Genomic DNA, 21,721 nt, shown 5'->3' on the forward strand with positions numbered 1-21,721 from the left:
ATACACACAAAAAAACTTTTTGTTTTTCTCCTCCAGAATATGTATCCAAAACGTTAGGAGACTTGTCTGAAGTTTTGTGACTGCATCTTATCACAAACTAGACTCACACCAGTTCATTGCGGATATCGTTCCTCAGTTCACATTCAGGTGTATAAGTAATAACATACTTTTGTGAACTTTTCATATTCTATGAAGTGAAAATGTAGTTCGAAAAGAAAAGAAAGAAAACTAACCTGACAATGGAAATGAAAAAAGATTCCTTAAAGAGACTGGACAAAGGAGAAAGTGAAAACAAAATGACCATGGATTTAAGTGTTGGACAGACTACTTTGATACTGTAGAAAAAGAAAAGGTCTGAAATCGAGTCTTGGTGTGTGAAAAGAGCATATACGAATAGTTTAAAAGAAAGAAAAAAGTATGAAAGCTGTTGAATAAGAAAGAGTGAGTGAGGAGCTTTATTTGTTTCAGGCAGCAAAGGGAACAGGGAACACCCATTTCAGGGCCAATTTTACAAGAGAAAGTCCCACACGTTTTGATGAATTTCAAGAAGGAGAGCCTGGATTTATTGCTAGTTCTGGCTGGCTCGACAGACGGAAGAAGTGGTACGGCATCAGGTAGTAAACGTTTATGGGGAAAAGCTATTTGCTAATTTTGGAATTGCTAGAATATTCAAAGATAATTTCCACAAACTAATTAAAAAGGAGGCTATATCTAGAGATCAAATTTATGACTGTGATGGGATCGGTCTGAGTTTTCGAATGCTACCTGCGAAAACGCTGCCATATTTGGGAAGAAAAAGCGGCGCCTGGCTACAAAAGAAAAAATGAGAGAGTCCCAATCTTGGCATGCAGCAATGCAACAGGCAGCCATAATATCAAACTAGCGCTCATAGGCAAATAAAAAAAATCTCCGAGCGTTTAAAAACGTAAATAATACACTAATGAAACCGAAAACAACTATTGTTTTTTTATATATCAAGTATATATTTCATTTCTGAGGTTTTCATTTTCCTCTTTACCGCCTTCTCTTTTTAGCATCGTCTCTCCCTCCCTCGAGCGGCTTTTTAAGTGAACGGAATCAGCCAAACACATAAATGAATGGAGCAATATTTAATGATTGGTTCTATCAGCAGTTCGTTCCATCGGTGGAAAAATTTTTAAAATAAAGAAATATACAAGGCGAATCTCATTCTAGACATTGCCTCATCCCATCCTGATGCAGAACACTTACGAGCCAAAGATATACGAGCCCTCTTTCTCTCTCCTAAACGTATCTTCAGTATACCAGGGCGTTTTGGAGACCAGGGCGTTTTGGAGGCACCGAAGAAAAAATACAGACGTAAACTTCTTTCATCTCTTGTCCTTAGCCATGAAGGAAAGGTGTGATATGATTGAGAAACTGAAGAAAATAGATATGTTGCCTATTGTTGGATTGATAGGTCATTCTCAGAGCGAAATCAAACAGATAAGCCTCCTTCGTTTCTAGAGAAAGTTGTTGAACTATTCAGGAAACGGATTTCTCGAAAGCAGAGAAGACAGAAAATTGTGAAAATTTACTTAAGAAAATTCCAGGCTTCGAAGAAGTTACAGATGGTAATTTTGAAAAATACATACAACAAGATGAAAATTGTCAAATTTTAGGAAATGCAGAAATTGTTTCCTTGGTGAAAGACAACGTGGATAAAAATGAAAATGAATCAGAAAACGAAGAGATTGAGGACAAAGGGAAAATTAGGATTAAATAAGGTATTAATTTTTACACGTAGATAAGATATTAATTTTTACACGGTTCTTATACCATGTGAGATTTCCATTATTTATAAGTATATTTTAAATTATGTCAGTAATTATTCATGTACGTTGAAAATAGTTTAGCAGTTTCTGAAAATGCTTTGTATCAAAAAATATTTCTAGGATATTTTATTCTGAAACAAATATGTCCTATATAAGGATGATGTGCCTGTTTTATTTCACTGCTGCATACTTTAAGTTGTTCATCATCTGGAGCGATACAATAAGAATACAACGCTTTCACTTGGAAGCAAGTCCGACTGCTAGTAGCGAGGGTAGAATTGCATTTTCAGTTGGCCCTAACCATGTTTGACTTTTACGCCATTTAATCCCTGAGGTTATTTACCATCCTTAAAGATGTAGAAGCAGCACTGGCGCCACACTTACCAACTATGGTCGCACGAGACAGTGGTAGCAAAGCCAAGTAATGACCATGTGCGTAATAAGGACACGAATACGTAAAAAATGTCGAATGATGCCTCATGAGCTATGGCCCTATAATAAAAAATAGGTGCGCATGCAGCCTAGAAATGCTCGAAACTGCTAAGGGTCTGTGAGTGGCTAGGTGATTCAGTGCGCACACCGGAAAACTCTTACATTCTTGCAGGCTAACAATACAGAGCTGCACCTTTATTTTAATTCGATATTTGCCTATTATGCAGCAGAATTTGAGTTCCAAAGGCATTAACCGCCCTTCATGAAAATAGCGCCGCATTTACTTAGTACCAAAATAACAAATGGCACTACCAAACAGCAGAAACAAATTCAGCAAATACAAGGACAGTCACATGTCGCTGGTTCTTATTTATTGGACTATTTATTAATATATGCAGTATTTACACACAAGCAAAGCTACTACCAGAAAAAAAATAATATGAATTCGGGACCGTTTTTGCACGTTCACTATATGATATAAGGTATATACACTGTATATATTGTAAACTTTACGGAGTGGTTTCCATCTCGGCTTTGTGGTGAGTTACTGCCTTAACAACTAGATAAGAACTATAGCCAAAATAAAATAATAAACTTTTGCCGAAATATAACTCTTTCACGAAGAATCTAAATAAAACTCTCTGAAATGAAAGCTTAAGGTTTATTTTTTCCCTAAAAGTGTGCAGTAACTTGCTATATCTCTGAATTTCTAAAGGTTTCTGATTACTACGGTTTGGAGAGTAATATCAAAATTATTGTAATGCCTAAGCAAACACTTCACTCTCAAATGTATGCCAATAAATAGAAATAGAATCTAATTAAACCTATGCTTATAATAAAATAAGTTTTTCTGCTAATTCAAAAGCTCATAAGCGGAAATGCCACAGTTATCTATAATTAATTAAAGATTCAATGTATCGGGAAATGGCACAAAGATTCAGATTTTAAGGAGTGTAATGTATGTTAAGTTTTGGTTAAAGCGGAAATGACTAAGGGAAAAATAAAGAGCAAGCAGAAAAATTACCGAGAAAATGTAAATCGATAAATGTAATGTAACAAGCTTATTTACTGTAACGAGATTCTTTACATGCCCGTTTGTTATCTAGCAAGTGAAAATTTGAATTTTTTACAAACGCCAATATATAATCAGCAAAATATTCTGATTTACGAATGTAAAAAGTTCTGAAACAAACTTTTCTTTTTTTTCTTTCTTTTTTTTTTTTTTAAATTAATGCTACTGCAATGAAAGTAACTGTTGCCAATCTAGAAGAACGAAATATTACTTAAGCTTTATGGTTCTTTCACCATAAAGCAAAAGCACAAATCCATTAGCACAATTTCTCTTGATTTGATATTATTTACTAAGTAAGATAATTGCATATTTATATTTTTAGTGCAGAAAATTTTTGCAAGTTAGAGTTTTTTGTATATAAGCGGCAATTACATGTAGAATTATTAAACCTCTGTGGGGGGGAAATAATTAAAGTACTCAACTGAACGTCTAATTCACAACATTATCTCAACATTTGTGGTAAGTTAGTGCCTTAACAACTAGCTAAGTGCAACCCACAAAAATGCATTTAAAAATGAGGTTTCTATACAATACTCTATTATTTAAAATAAATATGACAATTAAAGCACTAAAAGGATAAACATAATTTATCATACAATTTAGTGAGAAAAATAAATTAAATAATTAAATTTACAGAATTCTTCTGCAATTTTAAATCATGAATTGCATCGGCCAACAATATGTATACAAAATTTGAACTCGATAGCATATCAGGAAGATGGTAAAACATTGAAGGACAAATTCCCACAACAGTAAAACACCATAAGTGAACTAAATAAAAGTTTATATAACCGAGACAAATTAAAACCCAACTTGACCTGTGGATAAAGTTCAGATATTTACCAAGCACAGTTTTAATTCAAATCCAAATACCTGGGCGGTGTTCAAAACCTACTACCAAAACTCTTACCAATATTAGAGATATTTGTTTAACTTTTTAATCTTTGGCGGATGCAGTAGCCACTAATTCTCAGCGGATTAGAGGCGAAAGTTCCAGTAGGCCACAGTGAAGGATAAACGCCTAAATTATCCCGCATGCCTATAAATTTATATAACTTTCTCGTCTGGACGAATATTGGAACAAAGCTATAATAAGATTTTACTCAAAATCTGATCTTTTAGTAAAACTGAGGGGTAATTAGGAAATAAAACAATTTAAATCTCGGGTTGGTATTATTTCTTTAATATGTTAATTGTAAAAACGATAATATATAGGTTTTTCTTAAAAATTCCCTTCTTGAGCTTTATAAATATATTATGGCTTATGCTAGCTGAAAAGAGTGTAATTTTAATTAACCTTAACGTGTTCTCACATGTGAGTTGTATAAAGCTACTAAATGAGTAGAAAACTGAAATTTGAGTGAATTTTAGCTGAATTATACAGAATTATGAAGTAACTATGCACAATTATAACTTAATTCAAATTTTGTCAAGATAAGTTAACTTCTGCTCGAGTGTGGAAGAATAATGAGCAATGATTCTATCCGATAGTTCATCCCTCCCCATTCCTCTCACAGTCCACCATCTTACTGGCTACTCAGCAAACAGTGATCTAGATAACGCTGAAAGATTAAATATATTTAGGCAACTTTCGCTCTTGTCACCTCTTCTAACACAGAGGCTCTAATTGAAAGCTTTTCCATTGGATCATGATGTCATGAACGGAATCATCAGTTATTACCTTTAAATTATTTCCTCTATAGAAAATTTCTTATAGAACAGACATGCGTAATGTAATCAAAGTATCATACAATTAAATTTATTATTTGTATTTATTTATACCAGTAATTTCTAAGATTTGTTTGGTAATCTATGAGCAATTAGCCAAGTTTCAGTAAAAACTTTCGAAGAATAATTTTTGATTACTCATTACCGCACTTTCCAGTTTAATGTAGGGATTGGGGATGTTAGTGGAAGTGGTTAAAAAGTTCTGATAAAGGAATAAGCATTTTTATTGTTTAGTTAGAGAGTTCTAGGCTTGTACTTGATCTGGTAACGCTAATTAGTCAAATAACTCTAAAAGACTTGAAGCGAACTATTGCAACGTCTGGAACAACGACAAAGTCATGAGACGGTCAAAAACAATTTTACATTTAGAACGCAAAAGCACTAATTCCTTGTACTACAGTATATTTCACAACTCGTTGATATGCAACTAAGCAGTTCAAGTTAAATATTGAACAGTGGTCAAAGACTACACAATTAATTACTATACTAGAAGCTGGCTCACTACTCCAACGGAGAGAAAGAAATCAAATGTCGGAGGCGAAAAAAGCAAACTCGGATAACTGCACCTCTCAGAAGTGATAGGAAACTAACAAGCATAGTGCGCACGAGTTCCAGAAACACGCTGTCTTAAAATCGAAAACCCTTGTTTTGAATACTAGACATTTATTTCCACTCTGGTGAAGAATATGAAAAGAAAAAGTTTTAGTAAAGATTGAAATTATAAATAACTGGTTAATTAACTTAAAATTCATTTTGCTCCATCAGAATTCAAGTAATCCCATCTAAAGTCTTCAATGACCTTGCTAAGATTTAAAATTCTAAACCTACAACATGAGCCAATTTTTAAAAATCATGAAGTTACATGTCTAATATTAAACTTAAATTTTTACAGAAGTTTCATTTTCGTTGTACAAAACTTCATATCATCTCAATTTAGATCACACTTATCTGCTTCCATATACACACACATCTTTAATGCTTATATATTTCAACTTGCACTTTCAAAAAACTTTTTCAACTTTTTGTTTCATTTAAACTTAGTTTCTCACGCTTTTTCTTCAGCACTGCAACGCACGCAAGTGGGTATGAAAATGTGCAGAGGTTTCAACAATATATCTTTTTAACAAAATCCTACATATTAGACACACTAGATCACAACAGCGCTTTATTTCAAGACTTGTTTTAAGTTTGATTTTTATTAAATCTTACATGTTAGAAAGCCTAATTTCAACAACTTAAATTCACTGAGCTAGCTTTTACATTACTTAAAATCATTATCACTTACTAGCTTGCACTTTAAATTTATCATACACGACATCAGAACACTTAATGTTTACAGAACAGTCAGCATTCAAATATACTTCTTGAAAAAACATTTACAACCGTTCACACACCAGGTTGCCCGAGTTCGGCAAAAATCCAGTCAACACTACCTATGATGTGAGGTCAGTGGTAGGCGTCTTAATGGACCTCATCAAAACATACACCTACATCGCACAGTCGTCGAGTTTCGCTTAATAACTACAGATACATGGAAGGTGGTAAATGACGTGAAACCGATTCTAGTGAAGTTGTTGATGGGGATCTGGCCGCTCTTATGATTGCGGATCCTCGAGCTCATTTGTGTTCCTTGAACGCCCTGACCGTTCACGACGGTAGACTATCCCTTCCGTAACATCGAACAACAACCGTGTCGCCAACATCGAACAACAACCATATCTCTCCGACAGAAGTGGCATCTGATACGCCTGTTCGACCAACCTGCTGCCCTGAGGCCAATTATACGCCCCTTCTTAAAGTCCGACAACTGTTCGCGTTGCCGTCGGTTACGTCCCAGTGACGGTTACGTCTAGTCACAATAGCGTCCATCCAATTCGACAGATTCTTTTGAATATCCCTACGTCATGAACAATCATGCTTTTTAACACCCCCAGCTGTGCATCTCATATGCGTATAGCACGCGTACCCTTGTCTCATTGGCATCGAAATTTAAATCTTTTGCATATCTCTTACCAGACTAATTTGCTGGCGAGTTTCGTGACTGTGGCTGGATTTCTTCTGGTTGTATATATTTTTTATGATAGAGTATATAAACGTAAAGAATAATTTATACAATTTGTGATAAGTTAGCATACGCTATATATATTTTTACCACAGAAACATCGTGTGAAAAAAAAGAAAACTTTGCTTCCATGCATTACTTTATATTCTTATTCATCATGCTTAAAAAAATTAAGCACGGAAGTTTCATACTTTAATTCAACTCTATGGCTTTAAAACCACAGTGGAACAAAGTTTTATGTAGCTAGCTTTGACATCACGATCGGAAACGTTGTTAGGACTTATTCACTTGTCTGACAGTAACATCAGATCAGATCCATGAATTTTATAGTAGCGAGGAGCACATGGTGACATCTACTCTTATCATGTGCCATGGATACCTTATAAATGACAGCAAGGCAGTAGACAGGCAAGGTTGTGCTCTTTTACGGTCAACCATTTATCTGTCTCAGACGCCTGAGAAAGCGACCTCACCACATCACAAACATCGAATTCAGTTCTTTTGCTGATTGGAAACCACATACGCAACGCATTCCAACCGCATTAATGGAAACGGAGCGTTATGAGTAAAGGATGACGACATTACCACTCTGTTTGACCGTACTCTTGGATAAATACTCAGCTCTGTCCTAAGTTTCAAGGAAATTTCCCCGGAGGATGGATCCAAGAATCTCATAATCCTGTCCAGTGCCTCGAAAGGACTTCAGCTCGGCATCCGATTCTAAGCTCCTTCATGTAGCATTATATATTAACAGATATCCAAATTTTCTCCGGGATTCGAAGCAAGGCTATGGCAGCTGTGTTCCCTGCGACCATGCCGTCAGGACGGCCAGTAAAAAACATAATGCTCAGGATCAGAATAAATAGATAATCATTCTTTCAGAAGATGCATTTTATTGACAATAAATACGTCATATTTTGAGATGAGTAGCAATTCTCAGACTTGGCTCTGCAGAACTTTGTTTTAAATAATTAAAATTTTTTGTTTAATTTTTGTATTAATAAGGAACTTCACGTAAATATGCAAATAAATTAAAATACTGTAATTCAACAGTGCATTGTCTGAAACCTTTATAGGTCCTGTCGCATATTAAAAGATTTTATTACAATTGTATCCTACTGAATATTTCTCTAGCTCGTACTGTCACTAAGCTCTTAAACTTCAAACATACATTTCACCTGAAAATTGAGGTTTGTAGGTATTATATTGTAAGATCTTTATTTATTAACTCTTAACTATATCGGCATAAAACTCAATAAATATTTCGTATTTCATTTCAGTCATGATTGAATAGATTGCTTTTATCAAAAATCCATTGAGTGCAACTAAAGCAGTAAAATTTATTGAGAGTACATGTCCTCATATTTCACGTAAGTGCAAGTAGCTTTTAAACTAAAATGCAATAAAATTGTATTAATCATGAGCGGAACCCCGTTTCTTTAAAAAGAGAAAGACAAATCTAGATGCAGTTCTGTTATTCTTTAAGAACCTTGCAAAGAAATGCAAAGAATTTTTTTGGAAAGTCAAAGCTTTTCTGTATTCTGTTTTGTAAAAGTAAAAGGTAAACATATTGTTTTGAATTTTTCTGATGCTGAATTTAATCCTTCTTAACAGCTCTGACAGTAAATTAAAACAATTTATTCAAAGCATACATTTTATTCATAGTATTCTTAGTTTTGAGAAATTCTAATCTTGTTCCATTTTTCAGATTGACAAAATATATGTGAAAGAACAAAGCCAAGAGATTCAGAACCGGTGAGTATTTCTATATATTTATGTGAATCGAGAGAGATTTATTTCAGAAATGATTCAAGTATATTTAAAATAGAAAATACTTTAAGCTCCATTTTGATATTATGCGAACATTAGTCAGGTAGGAATTTTTAATACCTAGGATTTCCTAGTTAATACTAGACATGCCTCGAAATTTAATGAGCTTAGGGGAAACAATTGCTTTTCATTTGTTTATAAAATAATCCAGGCTTACAAATATGGAATAAATTAGATGATGCACATTTAGAATTAATAACATTCCTCCTAAAAAGGGCTAATGTATTTAAATGATTTTTTAAGATGTGGTTTATACGCCGTATAATGTGCCATTTTAAAATATTTTCCATTAATGTAACATTTGTATTCCAGTAACTTATTTAATTTGTACAGACAAACGAAATGCTAAGTGCATTTAGGATTAAGTTCAGAGATGACATAATTGTAGTTTTATAAAAATATAGCTAAATTTATATGTGTTTGTGGGATGGAATATATTATCAGTGACCTAACTAATTAATTTCCTTATTTATGAATTTTTATGTTGATTTCATATTTTCATTTGAATAAAAATATTCATCCTTAAAGCAGCAAGTCCATTTATTCGTCAAAATAACTGAACGAAACCAAAATGCATCGTGCTGCTGTGAATATAGGGTGTTTCAAAAAGTGCTCACGTTTTGAATTGCGCAGGATGGCTTGTTTAAAGATTCACAGTATTGTTCCTGTGAATTTTATTACCTGTTATCATTCTGATTAATTCAGCATTTGTTGTTTCTCAGATTAGATACCGTGAAGCGGCTTTCTAATGTGTACGTTTCAGAATCATGAATTTTTGTGAAAACAACGAGTGCTACTCAAATACTGTTCGTAAATTTCACGAGATCATTGTGCCCTCTCCGGGTATTGCAAATAAATCGTTTCAGTAGAGACTCTTTGCCATATATCTTGCGATCCAATAATCTTGTTTCATGGAAATTTTCCTGGTTGTGTGATCTCATTTCATGGCGATAACCACACGCGAAAGCATTGCGAGTCATCTACTGCACAACTGAATGTGAGTGCTTCTGCAAAGAAAATAAAATTTTCTAATAAGCAGTTGGAAAATAAAACTAATGATGATTTTAAAGCTTTTAGGATCTTGGACTTGAGTGTAATTATTTCCTTTTTCGAAAAGCAATTGTGCTGCAAAACATGGGGCAGTGATGTCACTATCAAAGAAGTTGTGTGTGGACTAAGTTCTAAATTTTCTTTAAATTGTACAAATTGTACAGAACTGCGTGCATTTAAAAGTTCAAAAATGAATGGTAAAAAGAACAACTGTGCTGACATTAACATATGTTATGCTTATGCTCTGTGAACAACTGAAATTGGCTACTCAGCAATGCAACTATTTTGTGGTATCATGGATCTTCCACACCCAGTATCGAAAAAGGCATACAATGCAACAGTAAGGAATTTTATGTCGAGCTCAAGTAATGTGGCATAAAAATCCATGAAAAACGCAGCTTGCGAAGAAGTTCAGCTAACACGTTCTTCAAATGTTGTGGTTAGCGGCGATGGTTCATGGAAAACCAGGGGTCACACATCACAAATAGGTGTGTGTACAGTTATTGGAGACAAAAGTGATAAGGTTCTCGACACAGAGGTTCTTTCATCTTTTTGTAAGGCATGTGATACATGGAATTCCATGAAAGTTACACTAGAGTAACTTTCATGGTACCCAGAGTATGATAGCTGGCAAATGAAACATGAGGCGGAGTGTCTTATGAATCAGAGGGTTATGAGGATAGAATGGAGGTTGTCGGTATGGTTCGAATTTTACAGCGGTCAGAAACGAAGCATGATGTGAAGTATATTGGATACATAGGCGATGGAGATTCCAAGACTTTTCAATTTATAACGGAGGCGCAGCCCTATGGTTCAGATATGTCCGTTTCTAAAATCGAATATATCGGTCATATTCAGAAGAGAATGGGAACGCAGCTCAGAAAATTGAAACTGAAAGGTATTAAATGTGCAGATGGAAAATCTATTGGAGGAAAAGGTCGTTTAACTGATACAAAAATTGACAAATTGACTGACTATGGTAATGCAATTCGAGAACACAAAACTTCTTTGGCGGAAATGCGTAAAGCTATATGGGCAATCGATTTTCACACATGGTCAACTGATGTCGAACCGCTGCATACTTTTTGTCCAATAGGTCCCAATACTTGGTGTAAATACCAGAAAGCTGTAGCTAATGGAACTGTTAGTGAATTCAGACATAAACCAACACTTCCTTTTTGTGTTATGGATGCTATTAAGCCAATATTTAATGATTTATCGCAACCGACACTGTTGCGAAGATGTCTTGGCGGAAAAACACAAAACTCCAATGAATCATTAAATAATTTGATTTGGAAATTTTATCTTAAGACCTTTGGTTCAGGAAGAAAAATTGCTGAAATAACAACGAGTGAGACCACAATACTCTACAATGAAGGTAATCAGGGAAGATTAAAAGTTATGGCGGAGCTTGGGCTGTCAGATGGTTCGTGTAGTCGAGCATGTCTATGTAAATTAGACGAGCAACGAGTGAAAACTAGTGAATTATACCTTTTGCAAAGAACAAAAGAAATGCGTAAGAAAAAGAGAAATAAACAAAAGACTATTGCAGAGAAGTAAAAACAAATTCACCTGGTGCATTTTAAATATATACGCTTTACTTTTTTTTTTTTTTTTTGTTTTGTTTTTGTAAAACAGCTTATATTGTCCATTTTCACAACCTGTATTGTATAATTTTAGAGAATTTTAAGTAATTTTATACAAATAACACTCAGTATGAAAAATATTAATCTCCAAATGACTAGCCTGAATAAAAAGTGAATTTGTGTAAAAATTGTAAATTTTCTGGTCAGTGAGTTAAAGTTTTCATTTCGTATTTTCACGAGTTGTGTGAACTTATTTTGTTTTTAAATGCTTTTATGTGATTTTTCTCACTGCGCGCAGCATTTTCCTGAATCTAATCTAAAGTGCACAGAATTTTACATGGGTGTTTAAATACTAGATATGCTTAATATGACGAACCAAAATGTTTCTTATGTAATAACGTTTAAAATTGTATCTAATTTACGCCTAAACAATTTGATAAAAATTTAAATTTTGTTTTTAAAAAAATATTTTTGTAGGAAAGGAACATTTAAATAAAATAAATCTTTGTCATTTTAAAGATACATTATTTTTCTACCATATGAAACAAAATTGGGTTCCCCTTATGCTTTACATAATTGCAATGCTGCGCGCAGTGAATTTCAAAATATTAGCTATAAAAAGGGCTCTACATTAAAATATTTATTTAAAAGCTTTACTAATGCACATTACTTATTTAGTAATCTTAAACAAATAACTAAGGGTACTACTATATGTGTTAGAAATTTCATTTTTATGGGACTATTAGTTTTGGAGATACATCGCTTGTAATTTGAGTAATTTTTTGACATATTTTACCATTCAAAAGTTACCTGACCCCTTAAGTAATTTAACGTTATCTGATGTCGAGATGGCATTATATGACATTTCATGCTGAAACTGATTCCTTAGTAATTTATATCTTAGTTTCGATCCCATTTTAATGTTATCTGCGCTGCCACTAAAACTTGATTAATCTTAACTGGAGTAGGCAAAATAAATGTTTTTAACGACAGCGACGACAGTGGGTCTAGAGTAGAGCGATAAAACATTGCCGTTTTCCAGTCTTTTTTTTTTAACGTTTTGGTGGCGACATAGCTTTATTTACACTTCGAGATTATTTGTTAGTTATTAGTTGAAATACTGTGTACATTTTTTGTAAATATATATCACACAATTGTTGTATTATATCACACAATTCTCGAGGGATAAATGCTTAATGAAATAATAAAGACAATTTGGCGATAAACAATGAACTCATGTCCACACAGAAATAATACTTTATTGATGTCACTAACGATAGACAGGTAAGTGACGTTCAGCCAAACACGAGTTTCAAGATTAGCACTAAGAAACGACCACCTGCGGTTGTAGAGTCATTAGGATTTTTTTAGAGGCAGAAAAGATGAAAAATAGCAAACGCCTTCGCCGGGAATCGAACCACGGACCTCTGGAATACCGGCCCAGCGTGCAGAACCACTACACCACGAAGGACGCTAGGAAAGTGGGAGAAATACCTTATAAGGTGATGTCCATTAGAACATCCTGAATGCGATATTATTTTAACGATAATTGAAATTTGGTTTTTTGAAAGGTTCTGATGAAAACACATTTTATGTGTCTTGTTTTAATTCTAAATGAGCTCATGAGACCTGCAAAGTTGAACTAAAAACTGGAATCAAAACATTTGAACCGCAATAACAGGCCAATAGACAACTTAAATGTAAGATATAACTAATAGGTATCAAACAGACTGGGTTTTTAAACGTTTCTGATGGGGGCTTCATTTGAAAAATCTAGTTACAGCTTCTCATGAAATATCGAAATTAATTTCTGAAACTGGATTTCCTTATAGTTAAAAGCAGAAAAAGTTATTAGTTCTTGCCATATAAATGTTGGCATCTTGTATATGTCATAAAAACAACAAAACCTGACAAATGTGTTGTCTTTCTTCAGTAAGACTGTGAAGCATGTAATCCAAGAAATAGCAGATAATATCGAAAAAACTGTTGTAATTCTGTTTAAACAGTGCAGTTTGATTTTCTCCTAAAGTCGGTGAAATTACATACATATAGGATAATGACTGTCTAAAGTGTTTTGTGAGATATGATTTTAAGAATACATTTAATGAAGAATTTCTATTTTGCAAACCGCTGAATACAAAAACAGCAGGAGAAGAAATTTTAATCTTAATTGATTATTTGAAGTGACATAAACTGGAGAAAATTTGTTGGACAGGGCTGAGAAACAATAGTAATCACGTAGTGGCTGGCATCCGTGCAGGGCGGTTCCCAAAAATAAAGGCCATGGCACTGAAAACTGTATGTTTGCATTGCAGCATACAAAGAAGCCCTTGAGGAAAAAAAAAAAAAAAACTGCTGCTGCATTTGCAAATTACTATGGAAAAGTGTGTAAATTAATACATTTTATAAAACAGTGTCCCTTAAATTGCAGGTCTGTGAGTACATTATTTAAACAGATGGATAGTGAATACTGTCATCCTTTTTCAATTTGCAAAGTACGACGATCATCCAGACGGAATGCTTTGAACAGAGTTATGGAAATAAGTATGTTTTCAAAATAAGTATGTAAGCACCCCCAACGGCTAAAGATGAACCATTTGAATTTAAAGAAGACAATTTTAATGATGTTAACTGGTTATATTAGCTTTGTGATATTTTTTATTTTCTTAAAAAAAATTAAACCTTTTATTACAAGGCAACAATGTACCTGTATTTAAACTGTGGGAAAACTGAAAGCTGAAATGAAACAGCTCAATTTGTGGACCCTTCGTGGTGAAGCAGTAATTATAATGCTTTTATGAAGCTAATTGAAGATCAAAAAGAATACAACGTTAATTCTATGCCTAACGAAATTTCAATTGCTATCACAGGGCATCTGATAGGATTGTAGACGAATCTGAAAGAATATTTTCCTATAATTTATAACTACAAAATCGCGGATACGAAAGGCCTTTCACAATTAATACAGAATCAGAACTGAACGGAATTACCGGATTTTGGAATCGGAATCAGAATGTTTGGATTCAGACACTGAATCAATAATTTAATTGTTTGGCTATGCAGCACTTAAAGACAGCTTTGGGAAAGTAACATAGATTTTTGGCTATCCTGTCATCGAGAGTTTCCATTTTTATACTATAAAGGAGTTAATTTTTAATGCCTTTTGTTACAACTTACAACTGTGAAACAAAATGAAATTTTGTTTAATTTACCATTAAGTCATAAGTATTTTTACACAGTCACGAAGAAAAGATATTAAAACAACCTCTTCGCAGGAAAAAAAGTTGTGAAAACCTTGATCTACAGAATATAATATACAGAAGGAAACCAAACATGAATCTTGATTTTTTGTGCAGCTTTGACTGCTTTATTGTGTTTTTAAAATCCTGTGCAATTTATACAACACCTTGCATACCCTTGTTACAACCACTTTAATGTTGCTGGCTGCCTCGTTTTGGGCAACTGTTCTATAAAAAAATCTTAAGTTATTTAGGCTATAGATTTGAAATGTTTGAAAACTCGAATACGTCGCATTAATTGTGTTAATATAGAAAAACATTTTACGATGTTTAACAGAAAATGCCATGTAAACATATTAAGAACTGCAAAGTTAAAAACCATTTAAATTACCCTCTGAAACTAAGTAATACCACAGGCCATAAAAAATAGTCACAACTTGAAACGTAATAAGTTCTTTGCGCTCATATAATTCAGATACTTAAAACGATGAATGAGTAATTTTCCGTAAATTATGCCAAATTTTGTAGTCGAATGGTAAGCCTTAATATATGTGACTTCCTTTGCAAATTAATACATCTAGTCAAAGGAATTGCTTAAAATTATCAAATTTTCCTTGGTAGTTTCCAAGATTCCTCTTGTATGTCGTAAGTTGCTATATCGGTAATAGTTTTATAAAATTGTGTTACACAATGTTTACAGGTATGTATTAAAAACAGATATTTACAATTATTTAACTTCTTTTGATTCTTAAAGATTAAGGATTATAAAAAGTATCTGCATATAAATTCATTTCCAGAAATTCACCCTCTTGCAGGTTTCAGAAACATATAGATTCAGGCCTGCTGGAAGTCATAGCACCACCTGAAGGATATTATCCTGATTTTAAAAACTTGCGGAATACATTAGGTGATCCAGTTGAAAGAGTCAGGTAAGTGTATAAATTCCATGACCTTTCTACGTCTAATTCCAGAATTTACTCATAGTGTGTTAGCGAAATATCATAAGGATGTTTACGAAATAGATAAACTGCGTAAAAAAAGAAATGGGACAGTTCTATATCTCTTCTACTGGGCAGATAAACAAAATTCAAACTGCGTTTTTCACGTCTTGAGAGCGCAACGTAAGATATGTATTAGATTTACATATAGCTTTGCTCTAATGTAGGTATTTTGACACCAAATCGGACTTTTTCTGAGATGGCATTCCAATTTTTCCATATTTCGATTCTATGGTTCAAATTATGGCAAACTGCCAAATTGTGTTCGAAGCGCACTGATAGTTTTCAAAAAAATTACCTCTTAAAATTTTAGATCCTCCATGGTTATTGAATTTGGTATATATTTATGAAAATCTCATTTTTTATTAAACTTATTATTTGAATCTTCCTTTCACATTTCGAAATTTAGGTTCATTCCAAAACAAATCACAAATTTTTTATGATTTATTTTTAAAATTTGCATTTTCAAGTAGTTATGGATTTTTCGAAAACATTTTGTATTATAACTCATAACATTTTTAGCATCGTCTTAAATTAGATGTATTTCTAAGCATACCTGTAAAAGCTTTGAGTATTTTAATCAAACGTTTCCTAAGATATACGTGAATTTACATATTGGCGCGTTTTGAAATGTGATATATAAGTGATAATAACGCCTAATGTTGTTTACGCACTTTGTTAAAATTATTTAAAAGTGTGAACGATGACTTTTTTCTGCTCGTGTACAATGAAAAAAAGGAAAGGCAAGTAGGTTGCTGTAAATTAAGAAATTTTACAAGTGAATTATTCTTGGCGCAAATTGGAAAAAAAAAAAAAAGGTACCAAGATAAATTTTTAAATTTCTCCATAAATGTCTCACCAAAAATTACAAAATTTAATATATAAGCATTATTTGAGTCATAGAATGGAAATATGAAAAACAAAACTGGCATGTAATTTCAGAAAAAGTCCTATTTTGTGACAAAATACCTATATTAGAACAATGCTATATATAAATCTAATATATCGAGTCGCGCTTTCGAGACGCGCTTATAAGTCGCGCTTTCGAGACATGGAAAAACGCAATTTTAATTTCGTCGAACGGCCCAGTAGATTGGGAGATATAGAACTGTCCCTTTCTTTTGCGCGGTGTACATTCATTTAGTAAACTTCAGTTTTTCTTCAACTTTTATTAAATGATCAAACATTTCTCAAAACGTAAAATAAGTAACTGAATTGTATTAATTTTACTGAAGAGTATTTCTCATATTAGCTTTATTTTCGATTATCTCATGAAAAACTGAGAAATACAAAGTATTTTGCATTTAAAACTTTGCTTGAAAAATTATTTGAATTGTTGATTTGAGAAAAGTTCTGTCTGTTGCGTAAGCTAGGCAATCGCATTCTACTAGCTTTATCAAGTGCATCATTTGGAATTGCTAGAAGAAACCAAGTTACCATTCTAAGATTTTAAATAATATCGTCTCACATTTTGTTATTTGCTAATAGTTTTATTTTAATTCAATGACTTAAATTATATTAGACATCCATTAACAATAATAAATGCTGCTAATCGTGTAAGTACTACCTACAGATATTCACTTAACGTCTCAATCCAAATCAATTCGGGGAATACAAAACACATATTTAAGTACATATTTGTCGCATCAAGTTTTGGTTAGTTGAGTGATGAGTTTGTATTCTATAATCGGTATCACCTTAGTTTTTTTATTACACTACTAACGTTTGAATCAGAATCTGTAAAATATTTTTAAATGCATAAAATATTGAGCAATATATACTCATATTATTTTCTCCTTTTGCGATGTATATAATTATTCGATTTTTTATTTCATCTGAAAAGTTCACTCAAAACAGCAAATAAATGATAAAATTATTGATAACAAATAGCTTGCCTTTCACGACAGTATTTAAAAAACAAAATAACAAAGATAAATTGATATAAATACTTAACCTTAACTTATGCAGATGCACATATTTCATATCCTGACAGAAATAAACCTCGGATTCATTTTAAATAACAAGAAATACCATAAAACATTTAAATCATATACTGTATAAGGTGTTCAGTATCAGTAAAGCACAGTATTATACAGTATACAGTACAGTACAGTATTATACAGTATATAGTACAGTACAGTATTATACAGTATACAGTACAGTACAGTATTATACAGTATACAGTACAGTCAATACAGTATTATACAGTATATGATTTAGATTATATAATTAGATTTTATTTATGTGCCATAAACAGGAGAGGACATAAATGCCAATTGTTCGAATTCAACAAATGAACCTTAAGACGAAGGCATTGCAAAAGAAAGCAATATTAATGAAGCAACCGAATTGAAGAGATTTTGTGAAGGCAGGGATTTGATTACGTAAGTTGTCACATCATGCCTCAAACAAAGCAGATAACTTAACTTGTGACAGAAATTTGGTCACCCTGCACTCTGTTTTAAACCTGCGCCATCAAATTCTATTTCGTTGGATAACTGAAGAATAATTTCTGGAATAAATCTGTGAAATTTCAAATTAATTCAAGATTGCTTCGCAAAACTTTCCGAGGGATAACCAAGAAAGTTTTGACACTGATGTAAACAAGTGAATGGACAGACAGAAATGTGCCTCAAATAATTAAAAAGAATTAAAGAATTGTTATTTATTAACTATAACGTTAGAGGAAAAATATTACTTTCTGTCAAAAAATGGGAGATATTTTCGCAATCAAACTTATCTGTAGAATTAAACATTTCTGGCCAGGTGTAAAATAAAGGAAAAGTATTTTAATATAGTTTGCTGAGAAGTACACATATAAATTACAAGAGTCAAAGAGAGATTTAATTGCCATAGTGAAGCTCGCTTCCAGATATTAATAACAAAATTAAGAATTAAACACAAGTAATTAACCTCACATACTTACTTACCTTATGTAATCATTTACCATATAAGCCAATGCTTGATATTCTTATGTGATTATTTATCATATAAGCCAACATACCAGAAATTAAGATCCGTAGTGAAATCTTCCTTAGTAATTTCTATCCCTCAGTAAATAATTTCTCATTTTCTAATCCATTGCATCACCAAAGGGGATAGAAAGTTTTGACAAGCGTGAAAGCATACGTGTCTGAAAAACTTTTCCACTCTTTGACACCTACAGCGAGTTAATTAAATTGTAACAAATAGATCGATGAAAGAGAAGGCTATATAGAAATATAAACCGGATGCACGGGTTTTGATTAGGATGTAAGAGACGTGAAACTTCCTTCAGGCATTTTGTTGAGTTTCCTACATTTCACCTCTGTTCCGAAGGTAATTAATAATAAAAGCAATGCTTCATTAACATTCTTAATTAATTATCAGTTGACAAAAACGTGTCTGTTAGAGTGTTATACAACCATTGCTTTATACAGAAAATCACTTAACTCTTTATAATTATTATTTTTTATAAATGTTACTTTAAAACTACTACTAACTATTCTGAATATTTCTCTGACACTTGTGGCTGAGCTCTTTATCGAACTAATTATTTAAAGTTCCTAAAATTTATATCATAAATTAAAGAATAATAATACATAATTGTATTAAACATAAGTTGCAAATCATTTGATTTTTAAATTTAGCGAAATCCTTTCATTGATAAAAATGAAAATAGTTACTAATCTCCGGTAATCGTACCATGTATAATATCTTACAATTACATAAAAGTATCTTTGGTGTAAATAACACATTTTTATTCTGATAACTACAATTAAATACATGCCATCTCTACTTCAGGCACTTTTGAATAAATAGACTTAACAGCAGTATAATTTTCGCTAGAAAATTAACTCAAAATGCGATAGCAGATGATATTTGTGTTAGAATATTAATCATTTTCTAGCTAAAGAAAAAATGCAGTCGGTCTGCTTTATAATAATTTCAATCATGTATTTTGATTCTAACTAGAGCAATCATCTTGGTTCTTTACATAGTTTGACTATGCAATGACCGCGGAGGTGATTGTTGATTTATAGTTTACTATCCATGAGCTTCTTCGGTGTTTTGTCGAAGGATTTGCTCGTGGTGAAATTTATGGGCCCAATTCAGAAGTGCGATGGGAGAGACTCGCTTTTGAGGACAGAGCCTGCGTCCAAATCACGAGAGAGAAATACTTTACTCCTCACAAAAGAGCTCTTGCGTGGTGAATTTAAGTAATTCAAATTTTTCCAATTTGAAAGCGTTGGCTGGCTCCGCGGGCGCCATACACTGTTCCTCAGCTGCTGTCATACCAGGTGTGGCCAACCTTTATGGGAATGTCACTATCTGAAAAAGTAAAAAGGTATGCGTGCTATTTTCAACTTTTCTAGCGTACTTAAAAATTTTAAAAGGCAAATCTAATGTTATTTATGGGCTGATTATGGAATTTTAACGCAAATAGAGCATTTTTTATGTAAGTCTTAGTAGTGAACATTTAAAAAGTAATATAATAAGTAAAATAAACACATAAACTAGAGTTTTATTGTTAATAAACGCTTTTAAAGTTTCAGTAGTAATTTTAAAGTAAGGTTCTTTCTCACCTTCATGGGAAAAATTGACGAACTACATCACTCGCGTCACCCATGGTGCCTCGCTTCGCAAGTATTCATCGGGCCCAATAAACATAACTCAACTTAACAACAACATAACTCAACAACACAATAATCAAACATAACAACGCAATGGAAAAAAAAAATCAGGACAACAAAAGGTACACTGCGATAAAAAAAAATGGGGCAGTTCCTATATCTCCCGTTCTACTGGGTCAATTGACGAAATTCAAATTGCATTTTTCATGTCTTGAAAGCGAGACTTAGGCTATGTATAAGATTTATATATCTGAAATGACATGCCAATTTTGTTCTCGATATTTCGATTCTACGACTCAATTATGCCTAAATGTTAAATTCCATGAACTTTGGTGGGAAATGTTCGAAGGAATTCAAAAATTTATCTTGGAGTACATTTTTCAGTTTTAGTCAAGAATAATTTACTTGGCGAACTTCTTAATGTATAACAACCTATTTTCCTTTTCATTATTTTTATTGTAGACGAACAGGAAAAAACTCATCGTTCATACTTTCAAATAATTTTAACAAAGTGCGTATTCTAGTTTGGCTTTATTATCGCTCAAAAAAACGATGTCAGATTTCAAAACTCTCCAATATGTAAATTCATGTATATCTTAGAAAATTATGAATAAGAAAGTTAAAAATAAATCATAAAAAATTATATTTGGATTAGGCCTAAATTTCGAATTCTGGAAGAACGACTCAAGTAAGTTTAATAAAAAAAAGATATATTAATAAATATATATATAAAATTCAACTAACATGGAGGAGCTAAAATTTTGAGAGACAATTTTTTAAAAACTACACGTGCGAGTTTTACAAAACATGGCAGAAAAAGTCCGGTTTTGTGCCAAAAGAACCTATATTAGAACAACGCTAGATTTAAATCTAATAGATATCCTAAGTCACGCTTTCGCGACATGAAAAACGCAATCTGAATTTCGTCAATCGGCCCAGTAGAACGGAAGATATAAGAATTGTCCCTTTTTTACTTCGCTGTGTACCTCCTCGTAAGAGATGGAGGGGAAGGGTGTATTGCGCTGCGCAACCAACCAACGCTCGCAAATTTGAAATAGTTGAATTACTCGAATTCGAATCTCGAAGACCTCTTTTGTGATGAGATAAAGTATCTCGCTTCCATGACTTGGACCCAGATTCTGTCTTTAAAAGGGCCAACGCGAGTTTTTCACTTTGGCCTTCCCATGGATTAATAGCGAATTCTGATTCGACCCATAATTGTCCCCACGAGCAAACCTCTTTTAAAACATCCAAAGAGCCCAGAGGCAGCATACTATAAATCAACAACAATTAAACAGCCGCCTCAACTTTTAAAAGC

At 32.9% G+C, this 21,721-nt stretch overlaps 1 protein-coding gene across 1 annotated transcript in view; it reads left to right on the top strand.

Moving 5' to 3' along the window:
- The window catches only part of LOC118201601 (alpha-1,3-mannosyl-glycoprotein 4-beta-N-acetylglucosaminyltransferase B-like), a 246,080-nt gene that overhangs the window by 118,430 nt on the left and 105,929 nt on the right, over positions 1 to 21,721 (top strand). The window contains exons 4-5 of the mRNA XM_085820727.1: positions 8,796 to 8,842; positions 15,608 to 15,721. Of these exons, the coding sequence (XP_085676853.1) occupies positions 8,796 to 8,842; positions 15,608 to 15,721 (161 nt within the window). The remainder of the gene's footprint in view (positions 1 to 8,795; positions 8,843 to 15,607; positions 15,722 to 21,721) is intronic.

Source organism: Stegodyphus dumicola, chromosome 7 (genome assembly GCF_044657685.1).
Source record: "Stegodyphus dumicola isolate Sdum_Otavi_A_Nest chromosome 7, ASM4465768v1".
In the NCBI taxonomy this organism is placed as follows: Eukaryota; Metazoa; Arthropoda; class Arachnida; order Araneae; family Eresidae; genus Stegodyphus; species Stegodyphus dumicola.